The sequence below is a fragment of the Musa acuminata genome, chromosome BXJ3-11, assembly GCF_036884655.1.
Source record: "Musa acuminata AAA Group cultivar baxijiao chromosome BXJ3-11, Cavendish_Baxijiao_AAA, whole genome shotgun sequence".
Lineage (NCBI taxonomy): Eukaryota > Viridiplantae > Streptophyta > Magnoliopsida > Zingiberales > Musaceae > Musa > Musa acuminata.
Genome location: NC_088359.1, coordinates 23,549,707 through 23,565,874, shown reverse-complemented (window position 1 = coordinate 23,565,874; position 16,168 = coordinate 23,549,707). Strand labels below are relative to the sequence as shown.

Genomic DNA, 16,168 nt, shown 5'->3' with positions numbered 1-16,168 from the left:
TATGTATAAATATATACATATACATATATGTATATATGTATATATATGTATACATACATGTATAAATATATATATATGTATACATGTATGTATATATATGTATACATATATACATACATGTATACATATATATATATGTATATATTTATGTATATATATATATATATGTATATATATATATATGTGTATATATATATATATGTGTATATATATATATATATGTGTATATATATATATGTATATATATATATATATGTATATATATATATATATACATATATATATATATACATATATATATATATACATATATATATATATATATATATATACATATATATATATATATATGTATATATATATATATATATATACACACACTCCTAAATAATTATTTGCAAACAGATTATGTTCAAAGTATGACTTCTGAAAGGGATTTGCCACCTAACTAGGATGGCCTTCAATCTAGTATGCTTTGATTGGACTCTCAAATCAAATAATGAGATCAAATCATCATGCACTGCTACTCTTTTATTTAGTTTTTTTTTGTCTCGGTGAAATTTGTTCTTCAAGGAATTGAGGGGCTTAATCTTACCTTGCAAGATTTGACTGATGGCCCCTACCTACTCCATGTTAAAACAGATGGGATGAAACTATTTGTTGCTTGCAGTCACTGAGTCACTGTGTTTTGTAGTTGCACCTTCTCCCACCTCATCAAAAATATTTTTGCTCCAGAATTTTGGACATGCAGTAGCATTTCACTGGCTTCCTGCTTTGTACAGTCTGTTATGGCAATGTTCCACAGAAGTCACTCTCATGCAATGATAGGACACAAACCCAAGAAATTGAAATGTTTAAGGGGGTTATAAACGTGTATAAGAAATTTAACGATTCATTAAGGTAAACAGTATCATTTTCCCAAAGAATAAGGTACCAAATAAAATGAAGACATCCCTATAAATTTTCTTCTTTTTACCCTCATCATCTAATTATTTCTATAAAGATCTTTCATTGTACTGTGGTCTGAGATGGACGTGAGATGGGTAGAAGAACCGGGAGCTTTTTGTAGCTTCACGAAAGCACCATGTCTCTTGTAATAATGTTTTCAAATAGTTCACGTAACGTAAAGAACACTGTTACAGCGTCCAATAAAAAGCGTTTTTTTTTTTATCTCGAAACAAAGATATTTTGAGAAACATAATATTTCTATGTCTTTATCCGCTTGTTTACCTTCATTCTGATTGCCGAGGTGGTGACCCCGCTGGCGGGGTCGCTGTATTTTGATTTTAGTCGTTCCAATCAGAAGTCAGGTTTATCGTTGAGTAGATATAGGTTGGTAGAAAATGTGTCGCCGATATAAATTTCTAATATTCGGAAAAGAAAATTTCCATTTAAATCGTCTCCCTCTCTCTCTCTCTCTCTCCCATCCTCCATCGTTTCCTTCTCTCTCCTCTCGCACACACCCTCGTTTTCTCCCCTCCGCAGGCGGCGATCGAAGCCTCGCTCTTCTTCCTCTCACGCTCCCTCGGTTAGGGTTCTCAAATTCGTTATCGACCGATCTTAACTCCATTCCATCCAATCTCCCTGGTGTTCCTCTCGGATCGGATGCTGAATCTGGTGAAGACGCCTCCGATCCGTCGATCCCCCTGTAGCCGTCCCCGTCGAGATTTGCCTCGTATTTTGATCGGATCTCCGTTGAATTTGATGCTCCCATGATTGACATTCGAGATCCGGGCTTTTGGTAGATCTAGCTCGTCTTTTAGATTTGTGGTGGTGGTCGTCGTGCTGTGAAGCTCGCGAAGTTGGCGCCCCAACGCCGTTTCCAGCGCCACATGGGTGGCCAGGTGCAGCAGAGCCACGCCGGCTCCTCGGCGGGCCTGTACGACCACGCCGCCGGCGGAGATGCCGGGGATGCGGTCATGGCGCGGTGGCTCCAGTCCGCCGGGCTCCAGCACCTGGCCTCGCCGATGGCATCCTCTGATCAACGCTTCCTTCCCGGTCTAATGCAGGTACCAATATAGCCTCTTCTTGGTCGATTGTTGAGCGGTACTCACTTTGTTGGAGAGCAAGATCTGAGCTTTTCGCTCTTTCATATAATTGTTCTATGATCCAAAATGACACGAAGATAAGTTTGGTTTAGGAAAATTTCGTCTCTCTCTTTTGGAACGTCAATCATGTTGTAGGAGCTGCCCATAGTTAGCACATTCTGGTAACTATGACGTGTTTAATGTTTTAATGGTGATATTTGTAGGGCTACGCACCACAAACAGCTGAGGAGAAGCATAAACTCTTGAGGCTTTTAAGGAATATGAATTTTAGTGGGGAATCAGTCTCTGAGTCCTATACTCCAACGACACTAAGTATGGGTCAACAAGATGGCTCTTATTCACCTGAGATTAGAGGGGAATTTGGGGCTGGCCTTTTGGATCTACATGCTATGGATGACAGTGAGCTTCTTTCTGAGGTATGGTACTTAAGATATTGAACACGCTAATTCATTAACCACTGACTCAATTGGAACTTGTGTTAGCTTGCTGATTGATTTAGAATTTATCTATTGTGCCCATTCTATTTATTTAGCCATTTTTAATCTTTCACCGGAATTATCTGTTGCATACTTAAGATGATCTATGATCCCCTTAGAGATATTTAAAAGTACCATCTATGTGAAAATGCTTTAGATGTTCCTCTCATTTCGTTCCTATCCAATCACCCTTTAATAGTGTCTCTAAGATAATCTAAAAGATCTGAAAAAATAAAAAACAATAAAGAGATGCATAGGAATAAAACAATTATCATATACCTGTTACTTTTATCATGGGCCCTATCATTTTCTTGCAATCTTAGGTAATCACAACAGAATTTCATAATTTGGTGGTGTTTACATGAATATGCTTTAGATGTGGCTTGTACTCAGAGAATTTTCCTCCTTTCTCCTGTCTTGTATATATAATGATAACTAAGAGAAGAAATAATCAATGATGATGAAAGGTTCATGATTTTTCTACAAAACTTAAGGATATCATATCATAGAAAGATACTCGTTTGAAAATGCAAATGATCGGGAATGCTAAGTAGCATTTTTCTTTATAAAATTTGTTAGAATTCGGTTTGTCCTTTCTTTGCAGCATGTTTTCTCAGAGCAATTTGAGCCATCACCATTCTTGCTTACCAAAGGAGTTGAGAACAATGAAAGTGACACAACATCTGCCTGGCAACAAGAGCCACCTGATATCAATACCAGAGAAGGAGACAGTAAAAGAGAGATCAGCACAAAAGAGAGTAATGTTGCCAAGATTAAAGTTGTGGTATGTAAAATTATAGAAAATACGTTGCATGTTTTGCTACTTTCATGCTTCTGCACCTTGGAGATTATGATTTTCTATGACAAAATTGGTGGTTAATTTGGAATTGTGTCTAATATTTATTCCATGATGCTAAATGCTATAAACAATTCCTGTCCTTAATAAGAAACAACCATATCAGTACCAAATTGATTTTCTCATAGAAGGATATATTTTTGTTTACACCTTTTCTCATTGTATTATTTTTGACAGAATAAGAAAGAATAAACATTTTAGAAGAGTTGCAAAGTTCGAAAAAGTCCAGGTTTTTATCATGTTAGATTTATTCTTTAGCAACCTATCAGGTAAAGGTAATATCCTTGTAGTATCATTTCTCTAATATTAAAATTTTTGAGGCAATTCTCTGGTATCAAAACTTTTGGGATTTTTTTCTCCTCTGTAGTACCTAAAGACGATAGTATGATGGTATTATGTAATCACACATTGAACTATATATCTACTATACCAAAGATGATTCTAACATTGGTTCCTGCAAAATGGTTTTGTAAGTTAAACATGTTAAACAATTAATATGGGGCATATTCAGTTGCCAATAGTTCTGCATTTGGATAGATAATTTGGTTACCAATGTTTTATCCAAACAAAATCTTAAACTTTGAGATGGAAAGTATGACTCATACTGATATGGTTTGTCCATGTTTCTGAGACTGACATATGTTTATCTTGCTTAAGACTTTTTAATATTTTGGAATTATGCATAGTTTAATTAAAACAATAGACAGGTGCTTAAGAGCTTTTATATCTGAATTCTTGAAAACTGGTTCACCATGTTGATGTATGTAGCTACTATATATACACATTCTCATCTTGCTTAAAACTTCTATGTTCTGTCATCAGTTGAAGATTGCTTGAATCTGAAGATGAAGAGAATATGCCATTATGCCTTTGTTCACCCTGTCTATGCATAATGCCATTTCTAAAAGACAGTTAATCCCCCAACTTCTTTTTATTCTTCTCAGGTACGCAAAAGACCTTTGAACAAAAAGGAGATATCTAGAAAGGAGGATGATATTGTAACTGTTCATGATAATGCCTATTTAACAGTCCATGAGCCAAAGCTAAAGGTTTGAATCTATGAATGAGGTTTTTTTTATTGATGATATAATATATCTTTTATATTAATGCTTTTCATTTCCACTAAGTTATGGATTTATGCTTAATTTATATTAAAGGTTTGAATCTATGAATGAGGTTTGTACATATTTTATGTGGGTACAAAAATAATCATATTTTGTCCTTTTACTGCATGCCTTGTCAAACCATGATCCAAGTAAATATGTTGCTGAGTTCTGAAAGCTCATATCTTGAGTATGAAATTTGCACTATATTTTGATGTTAGACTCTTTTTCTCTAAAAGGAAATTTGTAATTTTCTTCATTAGTTATAAATAAACTCTCTCTCTCTCTCTCTCTCTCTCTCTCTCTCTCTCTCTCGTCACTCAAATTCTTTTCAGTACTACCATCTTTTAAAGAATCAATTATTTACATGTTTTATCGGTTGCTCATCTATGTATCCCTCATATCTTTTACCTGAAGTACAAACAGGGAAGTTGCATGCATTGTTCCAAATATGATCTTTTCTTTTTGTTACATATTTGTGAATGACACAATCTTAATATGGTAGGTGGACTTGACTGCATATGTGGAAAAGCATGAGTTTTGTTTTGATGCTGTCCTGGATGAGCATGTTACAAATGATGAGGTAGCACCATCTATCAGCTATCTTGTTGACATGATTTTGTTGGTTTGTTTGTTAGAGTTGTTTGTCTGACCACTTTATATGCAATTGTGATAACATTTGCCTTATGGTTTATAAGTATCTAAGTTTAGAAAGTTTCAAACAGGTATATCGTGTGACAGTAGAGCCAATAATACCAACCATCTTTCAGCGGACTAAAGCAACATGCTTTGCATATGGTCAAACAGGTAAATTGGAACGTTATGAGCAAATTACTGACTGTATGACACTCAAAGTGCTTAGCTTGTTAACTATGTTAGATCTTTTTATTAATAAATATGTGTGGTTTAATTTATTCTTGAGATGGTTGTGTATTTTATTTTCTTTATCTTTTTTACCTACAACCCATTTGAAGTGTCTTTTGTCCTAGAATTTAATATTAGTATTTAATTTGAAACTGAATGACTTGACAATCCTCAGAATTAAGTCATCTTCAGTATGAGTGTTGAGAACCCATTTTGAGATCCAATGATTAAATTTTATCATTTGAACTCTCAATTGTTGAACCTTTTGCAGGATGGACTGACATTCCTGCACACATATTTCTTACATATTTAATATGTAAAGTTATTATGGTGTGTGCCTGTCCATTCAAGTCTTGGTTCATCACATGTATGTGCTAATGTAGACCCTAAGATTTCTGACATGCATCTGTTTTCTTTTCTTAAATCAATTCATGAAAAAGTAATTAAGTAGATGTTTCGTTAATGAACCAGTTTTCATATCTGGTATAGTTCTCCTTCCCATGGTCTTCTTGGTTGATTGAAACCACTACTATGAGATCTTTATGGACCTTATCACATGTAGAGATGCTCCATCTTAAATCTCCAATGTGAACTCTGGTTGATTAATTGATACCTTTCTCAATAAAAACTTGAGTCAAAATTAGTCTCTATTGTGTTTTTATTAAAACTATGATGCAAAATATTGAGACTAACTCTTTTGGGGATTGAAATTTATTCAAATGCAGTTTTAATTTTCTTGATGGAAATATGTAAATTTTTTATTTTATGCAAATCTTTACGACAGGTTTCTGTGTCTCATGTTGACTATTCAGTGTGGTTATATATTTTTGCTACAGGTTTGTGGGTCTCATTGTAACTGTTTAATATGGTTTGATTTTGCTTATAGGTAGTGGCAAGACCTATACAATGCAACCTTTACCTCTCAGAGCTGTTGAAGACATGGTTCGCATGTTGCACCAACCGTTTTACCACAATCAAAGATACAAGTTGTGGCTTAGCTATTTTGAAATCTATGGTGGGAAGCTGTTTGATCTTCTGTGTGATAGGAGGTTTGGCTTATTATAATTCTGAATTCTTTTTAACATCATTGCAACCCCATGCAATTTGAGGTAATATTTACTTCAATGACAAACAGAAATTGAAATTTTGATGATGTTATCAGGAAACTTTTAATGAGAGAAGATGGAAGACAGCAAGTTTGCATTGTGGGATTGCAGGAGTTTGAGGTCTCCGATGTTCAGGTTGTTAAGGAGTTTATTGAAAAAGGTAATGCTGCACGGAGTACTGGTTCTACAGGAGCGAATGAAGAATCATCACGATCACATGCTATTTTGCAATTGGCCATTAAGCAGCACAAAGAAGTAAGTGACACCAAAAGGCTGAAAGAAGGTAGTGGAAAAGGTGGTAAGATCGTTGGGAAGATCTCTTTCATTGATCTTGCTGGAAGCGAGCGTGGTGCTGATACGACGGATAATGATCGTCAAACACGGTTTGTACATTTTGGAGTCTCTTGGTTGGTGGTTTTAGCTTTTGGAAGCAAGATAATTGAAAATGCTTATAATGTTTAATTTTCTAAATATTAGATTTTCTGTGAAGCTTTTGTCACCTTATTTGGCATTTTGTTGTCTATTTCAGAATTGAGGGTGCAGAAATAAACAAGAGCCTTTTGGCTTTAAAGGAATGTATCCGTGCCCTTGACAATGATCAAATTCATATCCCGTTCAGAGGGAGTAAGCTGACTGAGGTGCTCCGCGACTCTTTTGTTGGCAACTCAAGGACAGTTATGATTTCATGCATTTCCCCAAATGCAGGCTCTTGTGAACACACACTTAATACCTTGAGATATGCTGACAGGTACTGTGGTAACATAATTTATCTGGATATGATTTTCTGATTACAATGTTTTGCTAAATATTGACTTGTTGACTGAGCAGGGTTAAAAGTCTTTCCAAGAGTGGGAACTCCAAGAAAGATCAGGTGGCTGCATCGTTAGTTTCTTCAGGCAAGGAATCAGCATCATTGTTGCCTTTCTCTGTTGAACCTGAGGATCTTGTGCAAATTCAAGATTCTAAAGCAGTGGAATTGCCTAGGAAAAATAGTGAAAGGATTTCATATAATTCTACATTGGATCTTGATAGAAACTCATATGGAACTCGAAATGGAAAAGAAATCCCACCAGCATCAGTTTCAATAGAGATGGAAAAAGTTGACTTAAAGACCAGTCATGAGAGTGTCAGATACAAACTGTATTCAGTTCAGAACTCATTTGATTTTCAAGAAGAAGAGAAGGTGACAAAGGTCTCCCCACCTCGCAGAAAAGCTTTTAGGGAAGAAAAATCTGAAAAACGGAGCAACTGGTCAAAAAGAGATGGTGGACCCCAATTAACTGCCACTGGTCATAATCCTCAACAAATGTATGATACAGCTTCCGACAATGCATCAAGAAAATATGATCAAGAATCTTCATGTAATGATGAAGAAATTGAAGCAATACTTGAGGTTAAAGATTCTACATTTTTTACCTCCTTGCTGTTGTGTTAAATCTATATTTCCTTTTAATTTTTGTTTTTGATTTTGTTTATACTGCTGCTGTTGTAGGAAGAAGAGGCTCTAATAGCAGCTCACAGAAGAGAAATTGAGAATACAATTGAGATAGTGCGTGAAGTAAGAGTTTTCACCCGATCTCCAGCATATAATTGATTGCATCTTATGTTTTTTGTAATTCTGTGGTTCGATAAGATTTTTTGGTTTATTTCTAACACAGATTGAAGCTAAGACTTCTCTTAACTACATCTTGATTATTTTTTAAACTTCAATATTTAGATATTTTACTAGTTGGAAACAACATTTATCGGACACTCAGTCATATGATTTTAAGAGATTAGTGGACAGAATATTGAAGTGGCTTGTTCATATGATTTTAAGGATGTTCTACAAAACTCTTCGCCTTTTAGTAGGATCAAGAAGGGTCTGTAGGAGTTGATATGACACTAGTCCGGTTGTTTTTATATCCTGACGAGAAAGTCAGAAAACAACAGAAAATTAAGTGTTCTCTGTTTTTGTGTGGCATCTCTTGATATGCATTTTTTCTAATGATGATTTTGTTACTGGAGAACTCTAACAAGATCTTTTCTGCACTCTGCTGATTTTCTTTTGTTTGATATTCCAAATATGTCTTGGTTATTCAGCAACAATTAAATATACATTTTTTCAGGAGATGGATTTGCTGGCAGAGGTTGACAAACCAGGCAGTTTCATCGACGATTATGTGGCAAAGCTAGGGTTTGTCCTGTCACGCAAAGCTGCGGGTCTGGTTAGTCTACAGGCACGTCTAGCAAGGTTCCAACAGCGTCTGAAAGAACAGGAGATCCTCAGCAGGAAGAAGGGGCTGGGGCTGCGGTAATATCATGCCTGAGGTAGTCTCCCTTGACCGTGCCACTTTGTGACCTTTCTGTTTTTCATCTTGTCCTCTTCCTACATAAGCGCAAGCATGAATACCATGACAAGGATTGTGATTCATCATGGCCAACAATGCCAACTTTCAGAAGGTCTTTTTTCATGATGTGTGTCTGCTTCCCATCTACTACTGATGCAGATGCCTTTGAAGGAGTTCCACTTGGGTTTCCTAGTTGGCTGCTCACGTTTCTGGTTTACTATCCTCCAATTGAGGGAGAATATCGTGTGCTTGGGGATGCATGGAATGTGTGAAGAGCAGCCATCCACTGTTGTCTAGATATTGGGGGCTTTGCTTTGGTGGGGTTATTTTGGCTGGAAGTCGATTAATTGGATGGTAGTGTTTTAAAATGGAACTGACATGCAGTCCCATGAATTGATTGCTGTATTTATTTCTTTGGCCCTCTCAAATAACAGGATTTGTGCGCAAAGATCTGTGTTGACTGCAATAATAGCACAGCACAAACTGTAGTAGGAAGCTGGAAAAGTCTCATCATTGACATCTCCATTTCCTGAAGCACAAGTCTTTTTGTGTCGTTAATCATAAGTAATAGGATTGCATCAGGCAGGCTTTTGTGTGGCAGTGTCAATTTGATCCACCGGATCAGCATAAGATTGGTATTTTCAGTTTGAAGCGTCGTAGTCATCAGTGTGGCAGTGTTCAGAATCTGATCATGCTGGGCATTATATTTACAAGATTCAAGATCAACTAGAATATTAGATGAGTCAAGCAAGCATACTTCCTATTGGCTATAGCAGAAGTAATGCCTCGTGATGTCATCGCAGGTATCGAGCTTCGCTCGATAACGGATTAAATAAAAAAAATCTCTGGGGAAGATCTTCATTTCATGCTCAGAATTTGTATGCTTTCTGAGAAAGGAAGACAAATGTTTTAGGTGTAAAAAAAAAGAGATGTTGAGATTTTAAAAACCTTAATTAAGTTTCATAAATTATCAGAATATTTTAGATATAAAATTTATTAAGATTCTGAATCCTTATTAAAATCCTCTTGAAAGTGTGATGTTTATATTTGATGTTTAAGCTTATCTAATGAATTGTTGAAGCATTCTGACTTGGACAATTTACTTGAAAAGCTTCAACCATTTACTTTTTATGGGGTGCTCTATTATCCCTGTATTTAGTTGACTATAGTATTTTAATATTTATATTTTAAAAAATTATATTGATATTTTTATGATTATGAAAATAAAATATTTAGGTCTATTTACTTTAATAATGTCGGTTTTATCAATGAAAATATGAAAGTAAAAAGCAAAAAGATAATTTTAACGTCCTAGTTGGTGGTGACGAACGACAGCACCATTAAGGGTCAATAGCGAGAGGTGGGGGCCACTTTACATTTGCGTTGTCTCTAACACAATTACCCATTGGTTCTTTTATTGCTTGGCAATATTGAATGTCGGATTTTGATGATTAAAATAATTGATAAATTATTAATCTAATCCATATGTTGAGATAAGTGTTGTAGGTTTAACTACGATAATGAATTAAACCTACGATAATGAATAAGACATAAAGAATATGTTGGGCTAGAGTCAAAGATCAGATGATATGATGAAGATTTGGAAGATGTGCCAGAAGCTCGTCGAGAGTTCGTCGGGAGCTCGTCGAGAAGTCGTCGGGAGTTCGCCAAGAATTTGTCAGGAGTTTGCCAAAAGCTCACCAAGAGTTTAACAGGAGCTCGTCGAGAGTTCGTCGGGGAGTTCGCTAAGAGTTTATTGGGAGTTCACCAAAAGCGTGCCGAAAGTTCACCGAAAGTTCGTTGAGACTTCTCTAGAAGAACAATTGACATACCGGATAAAGATTGCTAAGTTAATTCCTTGATTATCATAGTTAGAACTTAGATTGAGTTAGGATTGGGAGTAATCCCATTAACTTAGTTAGGGGCCAACTGAGCTTAAAATAGGGTTGAGTTGGGCCGGATAGAAGGCCTACTCGGTCACTTGGAGCCTTGTCAGGCGATGGCACCGCCCAGGGTGGGCAGTGGAACCACTTGAGGCTCGGTCTCCCAAGTGGTTTGGGTGGTGGTACCGTCGACAGTTAATGTTGTCAGGCGGTGGTACCTCTAGTACTCTGGAAATCCGAGATGAGACACTTTTTTACCTCAAATTCTCAATCTTTTAGGGCCTATAAATACCCCACTCCCTTCTACATGGAAGGGTAACAAAAAGAGCAGAAAAGTATGAAAAAATCTTTTAAGTGTTGGGGTGTAAAAGTGTTGTAAAAGTGCTAAGAGTCCTCCTCCTCTTTCTTCAGCTTTGTATTCATTAAAGAAGAGGTGTGAGGCTTGTAAGAGTTATTTCCTAAACCCATGAAAAGGAGAAAGCTTTGTAAGAAGGTGGTTGATCTTCACCTATTGAAGGAAGTACCATTAGTGGATGCCGGTAATCTCGACGGAGGAGGAATCAGAAGTGGACGTAGGTCACAATGACCAAAACACTATAAATCCGATGTGTTCTTTCCTTACTACTTTCTTTCATTACTTAGTTGTAATCTACACTTTATATTTACTCTAAGTCATTACTTTCATTACTTTTCGATACGGGCTTTGTCGAAATGATTTTATCAAATAAATTTTTTTAAATCAATGTAATTTTTATCGATGCACTAATTCACCCCCCCCCCCTTCTTATTGCCGTATTGATCCTAACAATTGGTATCAAAGTAAGGTTACTCTTGATTTGGTTTAAAACCTAAGAGAGATGGCTTTTATCGGTAATCATGAGGGTCATTCTATTACACGTCCTCCCATGTTCAATGGAACATACAACATCTATTGGAAAACTAGAATGAGGATTTTCTTGATTTCTATGGATTTTAAGTTATGGAATATCGTTGAAAATGGATTTCAAAAGTTTTCTCTTCCAATGAACGATTGGAATGATTTAGAGAAGAAAACTTTCTCTTTGAACGCCAAAGCTATGAATGCTTTATTTTATGCTTTGGATAAAAATGAATTCAATCGAGTTTCTATTTGCGAAATGACTTATGACATTTGGCATACATTTGAAATCATACATGAAGACACGAGTAGAGTTGAGTCAAAAATCTATCTTTTAGTTCATAGTAATGAATTGTTTCGCATGAAATCAAGCAAGACCATTGGCGACATGTACACCCAGTTTACGAATGTCGTCAATGGTCTAAAAGCACTTGGTAAAAGTTTTTTCTAATTTTGAACTTGTTAACAAGATATTAAGTGTTTGAATCTTAGATTTTGATTATGAAATCAATTAGTAAATTTTTTGATCTAATATATATATTGAGAAAAGTGTGCAGGATTAACTATGATAGCGGTAAAACATGAAGCGGATGATGGGCTGGAGTCTAGATCGAGACTTCGTTGAGAGTTCGAGAGTTCATCGAAAGTCCGAACGTTTGTCGGAAGTTCTACCGGAATTAATCGAGAAGTCTAGGAGCTTGCCAAAAAAGCTCGTCAGAACTCACCAAGAAGATCATCGTGAAGTCCAAGAACTTGTCGAAAGTCCACCGAAACATTATCGAGAGATCGTCGGAAGATCGTCGGAAGCTCACCGGAAGAACAATTGACAAACCAGAACAAGAATGCTTTGTTAAATGTCTTAATTATTGTAGTTAGATCTTAAGTTAAGTTAGGATTGGGAGGTAATCCCACTAACTCAATTAGGGGCCAATTGGGCCCTTAACATGATTGAATTAGGTCAGATTGAATAGCTCATTTAGCACCTGAAGTCACGGCCGGCGGTGGCACCGCCTGGTGACTCAGTCTCCCAGGTGGTCTGGACGGTGGTACCGTTGATAGTTAATGCTGTCAAGCGATGGTACTGCCAGAGCTCAATCTCCGAGCTCTGTCAAGCAGAGCTCCTGACAGAGCTCGGAGACTAGGCGGTGTTACCACCCAATGTCAATCTGTAGGCGGTAGTACTACCCAATAATGGTCGTGGTACTGCTAGTACCCCGAAATCCGGGGATGTGACACTTTTTGGCTCCAATTCTGAAACCATTGGGGCTTATAAATATCCCACCCTTTTCTGCATGGAAGGTTGATAAAGTACAATCAAAAGTGTGAAAAATCTTAAGTATTGGGGTGTTAAAAGTGTTATAAAAGTGAGAAGAGTCCTCCTCCTCCCTCTCTTAGCTTTATAATCATCCAAGAAAGAGGAGTGAGGCTTGTAAGGGTTATCTCCTAAACTCGTGAAAAGGAGAAAGCACTGTAAAGAGATGATTGGTCTTCACTTATTGAAGGAGGACCATTAGTAGACGTCGGTGACCTTGACAGAGGAGGAATCAGAAGTGGATGTATGTCATAACGACTGAACTACTATAAATTCCGATGTGTTCTTTCCTTATTGCAAATTCTCTTTACTGCATTCAACTTTACTATATTGCAAACTGCCCAACCTTTTCTTCTCTACTTATTCAAAGTAAAACAAACGATTTGAGTTGAAACCAATTTTTATAGTGCGAAGTCTTTCGAATCGACGTAATTTTTTCACTGTACTAATTCACCCCCCCCCCCTCTTAGTGCCGCTCTTGATCCTAATAATTGGTATCAGAGCAAGGTCACTCTTGTTTGGTTTGAAACTCAAGAGAGATGACATTTGCCGGCAACCAAGAGGTTCATTCAATTACACGTGCACCTATGTTCAATGAGACAGATTACATATATTGGAAGACTAGAATAAGGATTTTTCTAATTTCAATGGATTTTGAGTTATAGAACCTTGTAGAAAATGACTTTCAAAAGTCTTCTCTTCCAATAAGCGATTGGAATGAGTTAGAGAAGAAGACTTTCGCTTTAAATGCCAAGGCTACGAATACCTTGTTTTACGCATTATATAAAAACAAGTTTAATCGAGTGTCTATTTATGAAAAGACTTTTGATATTTGGCACACACCCGAAATCACTCATGAAGGTACTAGTATAGTAAAGGAGTCGAAGATAAATCTTTTAGTTCATACTTATGAATTGTTTCAGATGAAACCAAATGAGACCATTATCGATATGTATACCCATTTTACGGATGTCGTCAATAGTTTAAAAGCTCTTGGTAAATATTTTTTGAACTTTAAACTTGTTAATAAAATATTGAGATCCCTTCCAAAGAGTTGGGGCCCTAAAGTAATGGCCATTCAAAAGGCTAAGGATTTAAATAACTTTCCTCTCGAAAAACTTATCGGGTCACTAATGACTCATGAGATGACTTGCAATGCTCATGAAGAGCTTGAGAATAACCTTCCAAAGAACAAGAAGGATATAACACTAAGAACTCAAGATGACCACTTGAAAGAAACTTCAAGTGATGAGGACTATGATGATGACTTGGCACTCTTGACCAAAAAATTCATAAAAAGAAATAAATTTAAAAATGATTCTAAAAATAAATTTGAACGTAAGAAAGAACAAGTTATATGCTATGAATGCAAGAAGCCGGGACATTTCAAAAGCGAACCTAAGCAAAGAAGAAGCAACCAAAGAAAAAGAAGGCTCTTAAAACAACTTGGGACGACTCAAGTTGTTCATCCAAAGAAGAGGAGCCAACCAACATAGAGCAAGTTGCTCACTACACACTAATAACTATCGGAGATGAGGTAAGTAGTTCATTAAATATAAATTTAACTTTTGACTAGTTTTTAAGTACTTTTCATGAATTTTTTGATGAATGTAGATCTTCGAGTAAAAAGTATAACTATTTGAAAAAGGATCATGTCATTTTAAATGTTGAATTTAAAAAACTTAAGCATGATAATCCTTCTTTGCCTCCGTATACTAAGTGTGAACACTTAGAGGCGAAGAAAAACTTGCTACTCAAAGAAACCTTAGAAAAGTTTGAGATCGATAGCAAGTCATTGAACATGATCCTTGCTAATATGGGTCAAGTTCATAGAAGAGGTGAAATCAGATTTGTGAGTAACTCTCACTAAAATCTAACCACCTTTTTTAAAGGCTCTACCTTGCATGTATCACCCCACACCAAATGCAACTTTTGTTCCAAACTTGGACATGTTGCCTATAAATGTCCACTTAAGAGATATAGTTTACAAAAATTGATTTAGGTTCCTAAAGGAACAATAAAGAACTCTATACAAAATGATAAGTTAAGTAGATCGACTTTTGAGGTACCCAAGGGCAAATGGCTACCTAAAAATCACCCTCTTTTGTAGAAATGTTTACCATCACAAGCTAGGAGCAAGAGATGGATAATAGATGCTCAAGACACATGACCAGAGATCTGTCTCAATTCTCTAAGCTCACTAGCCTAGACGAAGGGTATGTCACCTCAAGAGACAACAACAAGAGTAAAATCATTGGCAAAGGAACCATAGGTAACAAATCCAACTTTTTGATTGAAGATGTATTGTTGGTTGATGGCTTAAAACATAATTTTTTGAGCATTAGTCAATTATATGATAAAGGATACATCATTAGATTTGAATCCAATGCTTGCATTATTGAAAAACCATGCAAAAATACATCTATGATTGCCTTAAAATAAAATAATATATTATTTTTCGATTTTGAATGACGATGCTTGACTTTGGCATAGAAGATTAGGTCATGCTAATATGAAACTAATCTCTCAAATTTCATCTAAAGAACTTGTAAGAGGTATTCCTAACATTAAGTTCGTTAAAGATAATATATGTTATACATGTCAACTAAGAAAATAAATAAAAGGTAGTTTTAAACCAAAGAATCAAATAAGCACCTCTAGACCATTGCAATTGATCCATATGGATTTATTTGGATCAATTGATACATCAAGCCTAGGAGGTAACAAATACGCCTTTATCATTGTAGACGATTATAGTAGATATACTTGAAGATACTTCTTGGCGTACAAAAGTGATTGTTTTAGGTATTTTTCTAAGTTTTGCAAACTTATTCAAAATAAAAAAGGCTTTATGATTTCATCAATTCGGAGTGATCACGGTGGCGAATTTCAAAATCGTGATTTTCAAAATTTTTGTGAATCAAATGGATACAATCACAATTTCTCTACTCTGAGAAATCCTCATGGAGTAGTAGAAAGAAAAAAATAGAAATTTATAAGAAATGACAAGAACCATATTAAATGAACATAGCCTACCCAAATATTTTTGGGCCGAAGTCGTTAATACGGCATGCTATGTTATGAATAGGGTTCTAGTAAGGCCATTACTTTCCAAAACTCGTTATGAATTGTGGAATAACAAAAAACCCAATGTTTCATATTTTAAAGTTTTCGGTTGTAAATGTTATATCTTGAATGAAAAAGATGCCTTAGGAAAATTTGATGCAAAATCAGATGAAAGAATTTTTCTTAGCTATTCTTATATTTCTAAAGCCTTTCGTATCTTTAACAAAAGAACTTTAGTTATAGAAGA

At 35.8% G+C, this 16,168-nt stretch overlaps 1 protein-coding gene across 2 annotated transcripts; it reads left to right on the top strand.

Moving 5' to 3' along the window:
* Nucleotides 1-1,434: 1,434 nt before the first annotated feature.
* On the top strand, nucleotides 1,435-9,231 carry LOC103971448 (kinesin-like protein KIN-13A). 2 transcript variants are annotated; one of them, XM_009385470.3, is made up of 13 exons: nucleotides 1,435-2,009; nucleotides 2,252-2,464; nucleotides 3,129-3,308; nucleotides 4,325-4,429; nucleotides 4,989-5,066; nucleotides 5,209-5,290; nucleotides 6,234-6,396; nucleotides 6,510-6,836; nucleotides 6,983-7,201; nucleotides 7,282-7,846; nucleotides 7,946-8,011; nucleotides 8,562-8,763; nucleotides 8,943-9,231. In XM_009385470.3, the coding sequence occupies exons 1-12, from the start codon at nucleotides 1,833-1,835 to the stop codon at nucleotides 8,748-8,750; spliced, it is 2,364 nt and encodes a 787-aa protein (XP_009383745.2). In that variant the 5' UTR covers nucleotides 1,435-1,832; the 3' UTR covers nucleotides 8,751-8,763; nucleotides 8,943-9,231. The 2 variants fall into 2 exon arrangements, with proteins under 2 accessions (XP_009383745.2, XP_009383744.2); XM_009385469.3 differs by having other exon boundaries at nucleotides 8,562-9,231.
* Nucleotides 9,232-16,168: the final 6,937 nt, after the last annotated feature.

Coding starts and splice junctions, on each gene's coding strand:
- LOC103971448 (XM_009385470.3), top strand. CDS start 1,833: ATGGGTGGCCAGGTGCAGCAGAGCCACGCCGGCTCCTCGGCGGGCCTG. Junction 5,067..5,208: donor AGCATGTTACAAATGATGAG/GTAGCACCATCT, acceptor AGTTTCAAACAG/GTATATCGTGTGACAGTAGA. Junction 7,202..7,281: donor ACCTTGAGATATGCTGACAG/GTACTGTGGTAA, acceptor TTGACTGAGCAG/GGTTAAAAGTCTTTCCAAGA.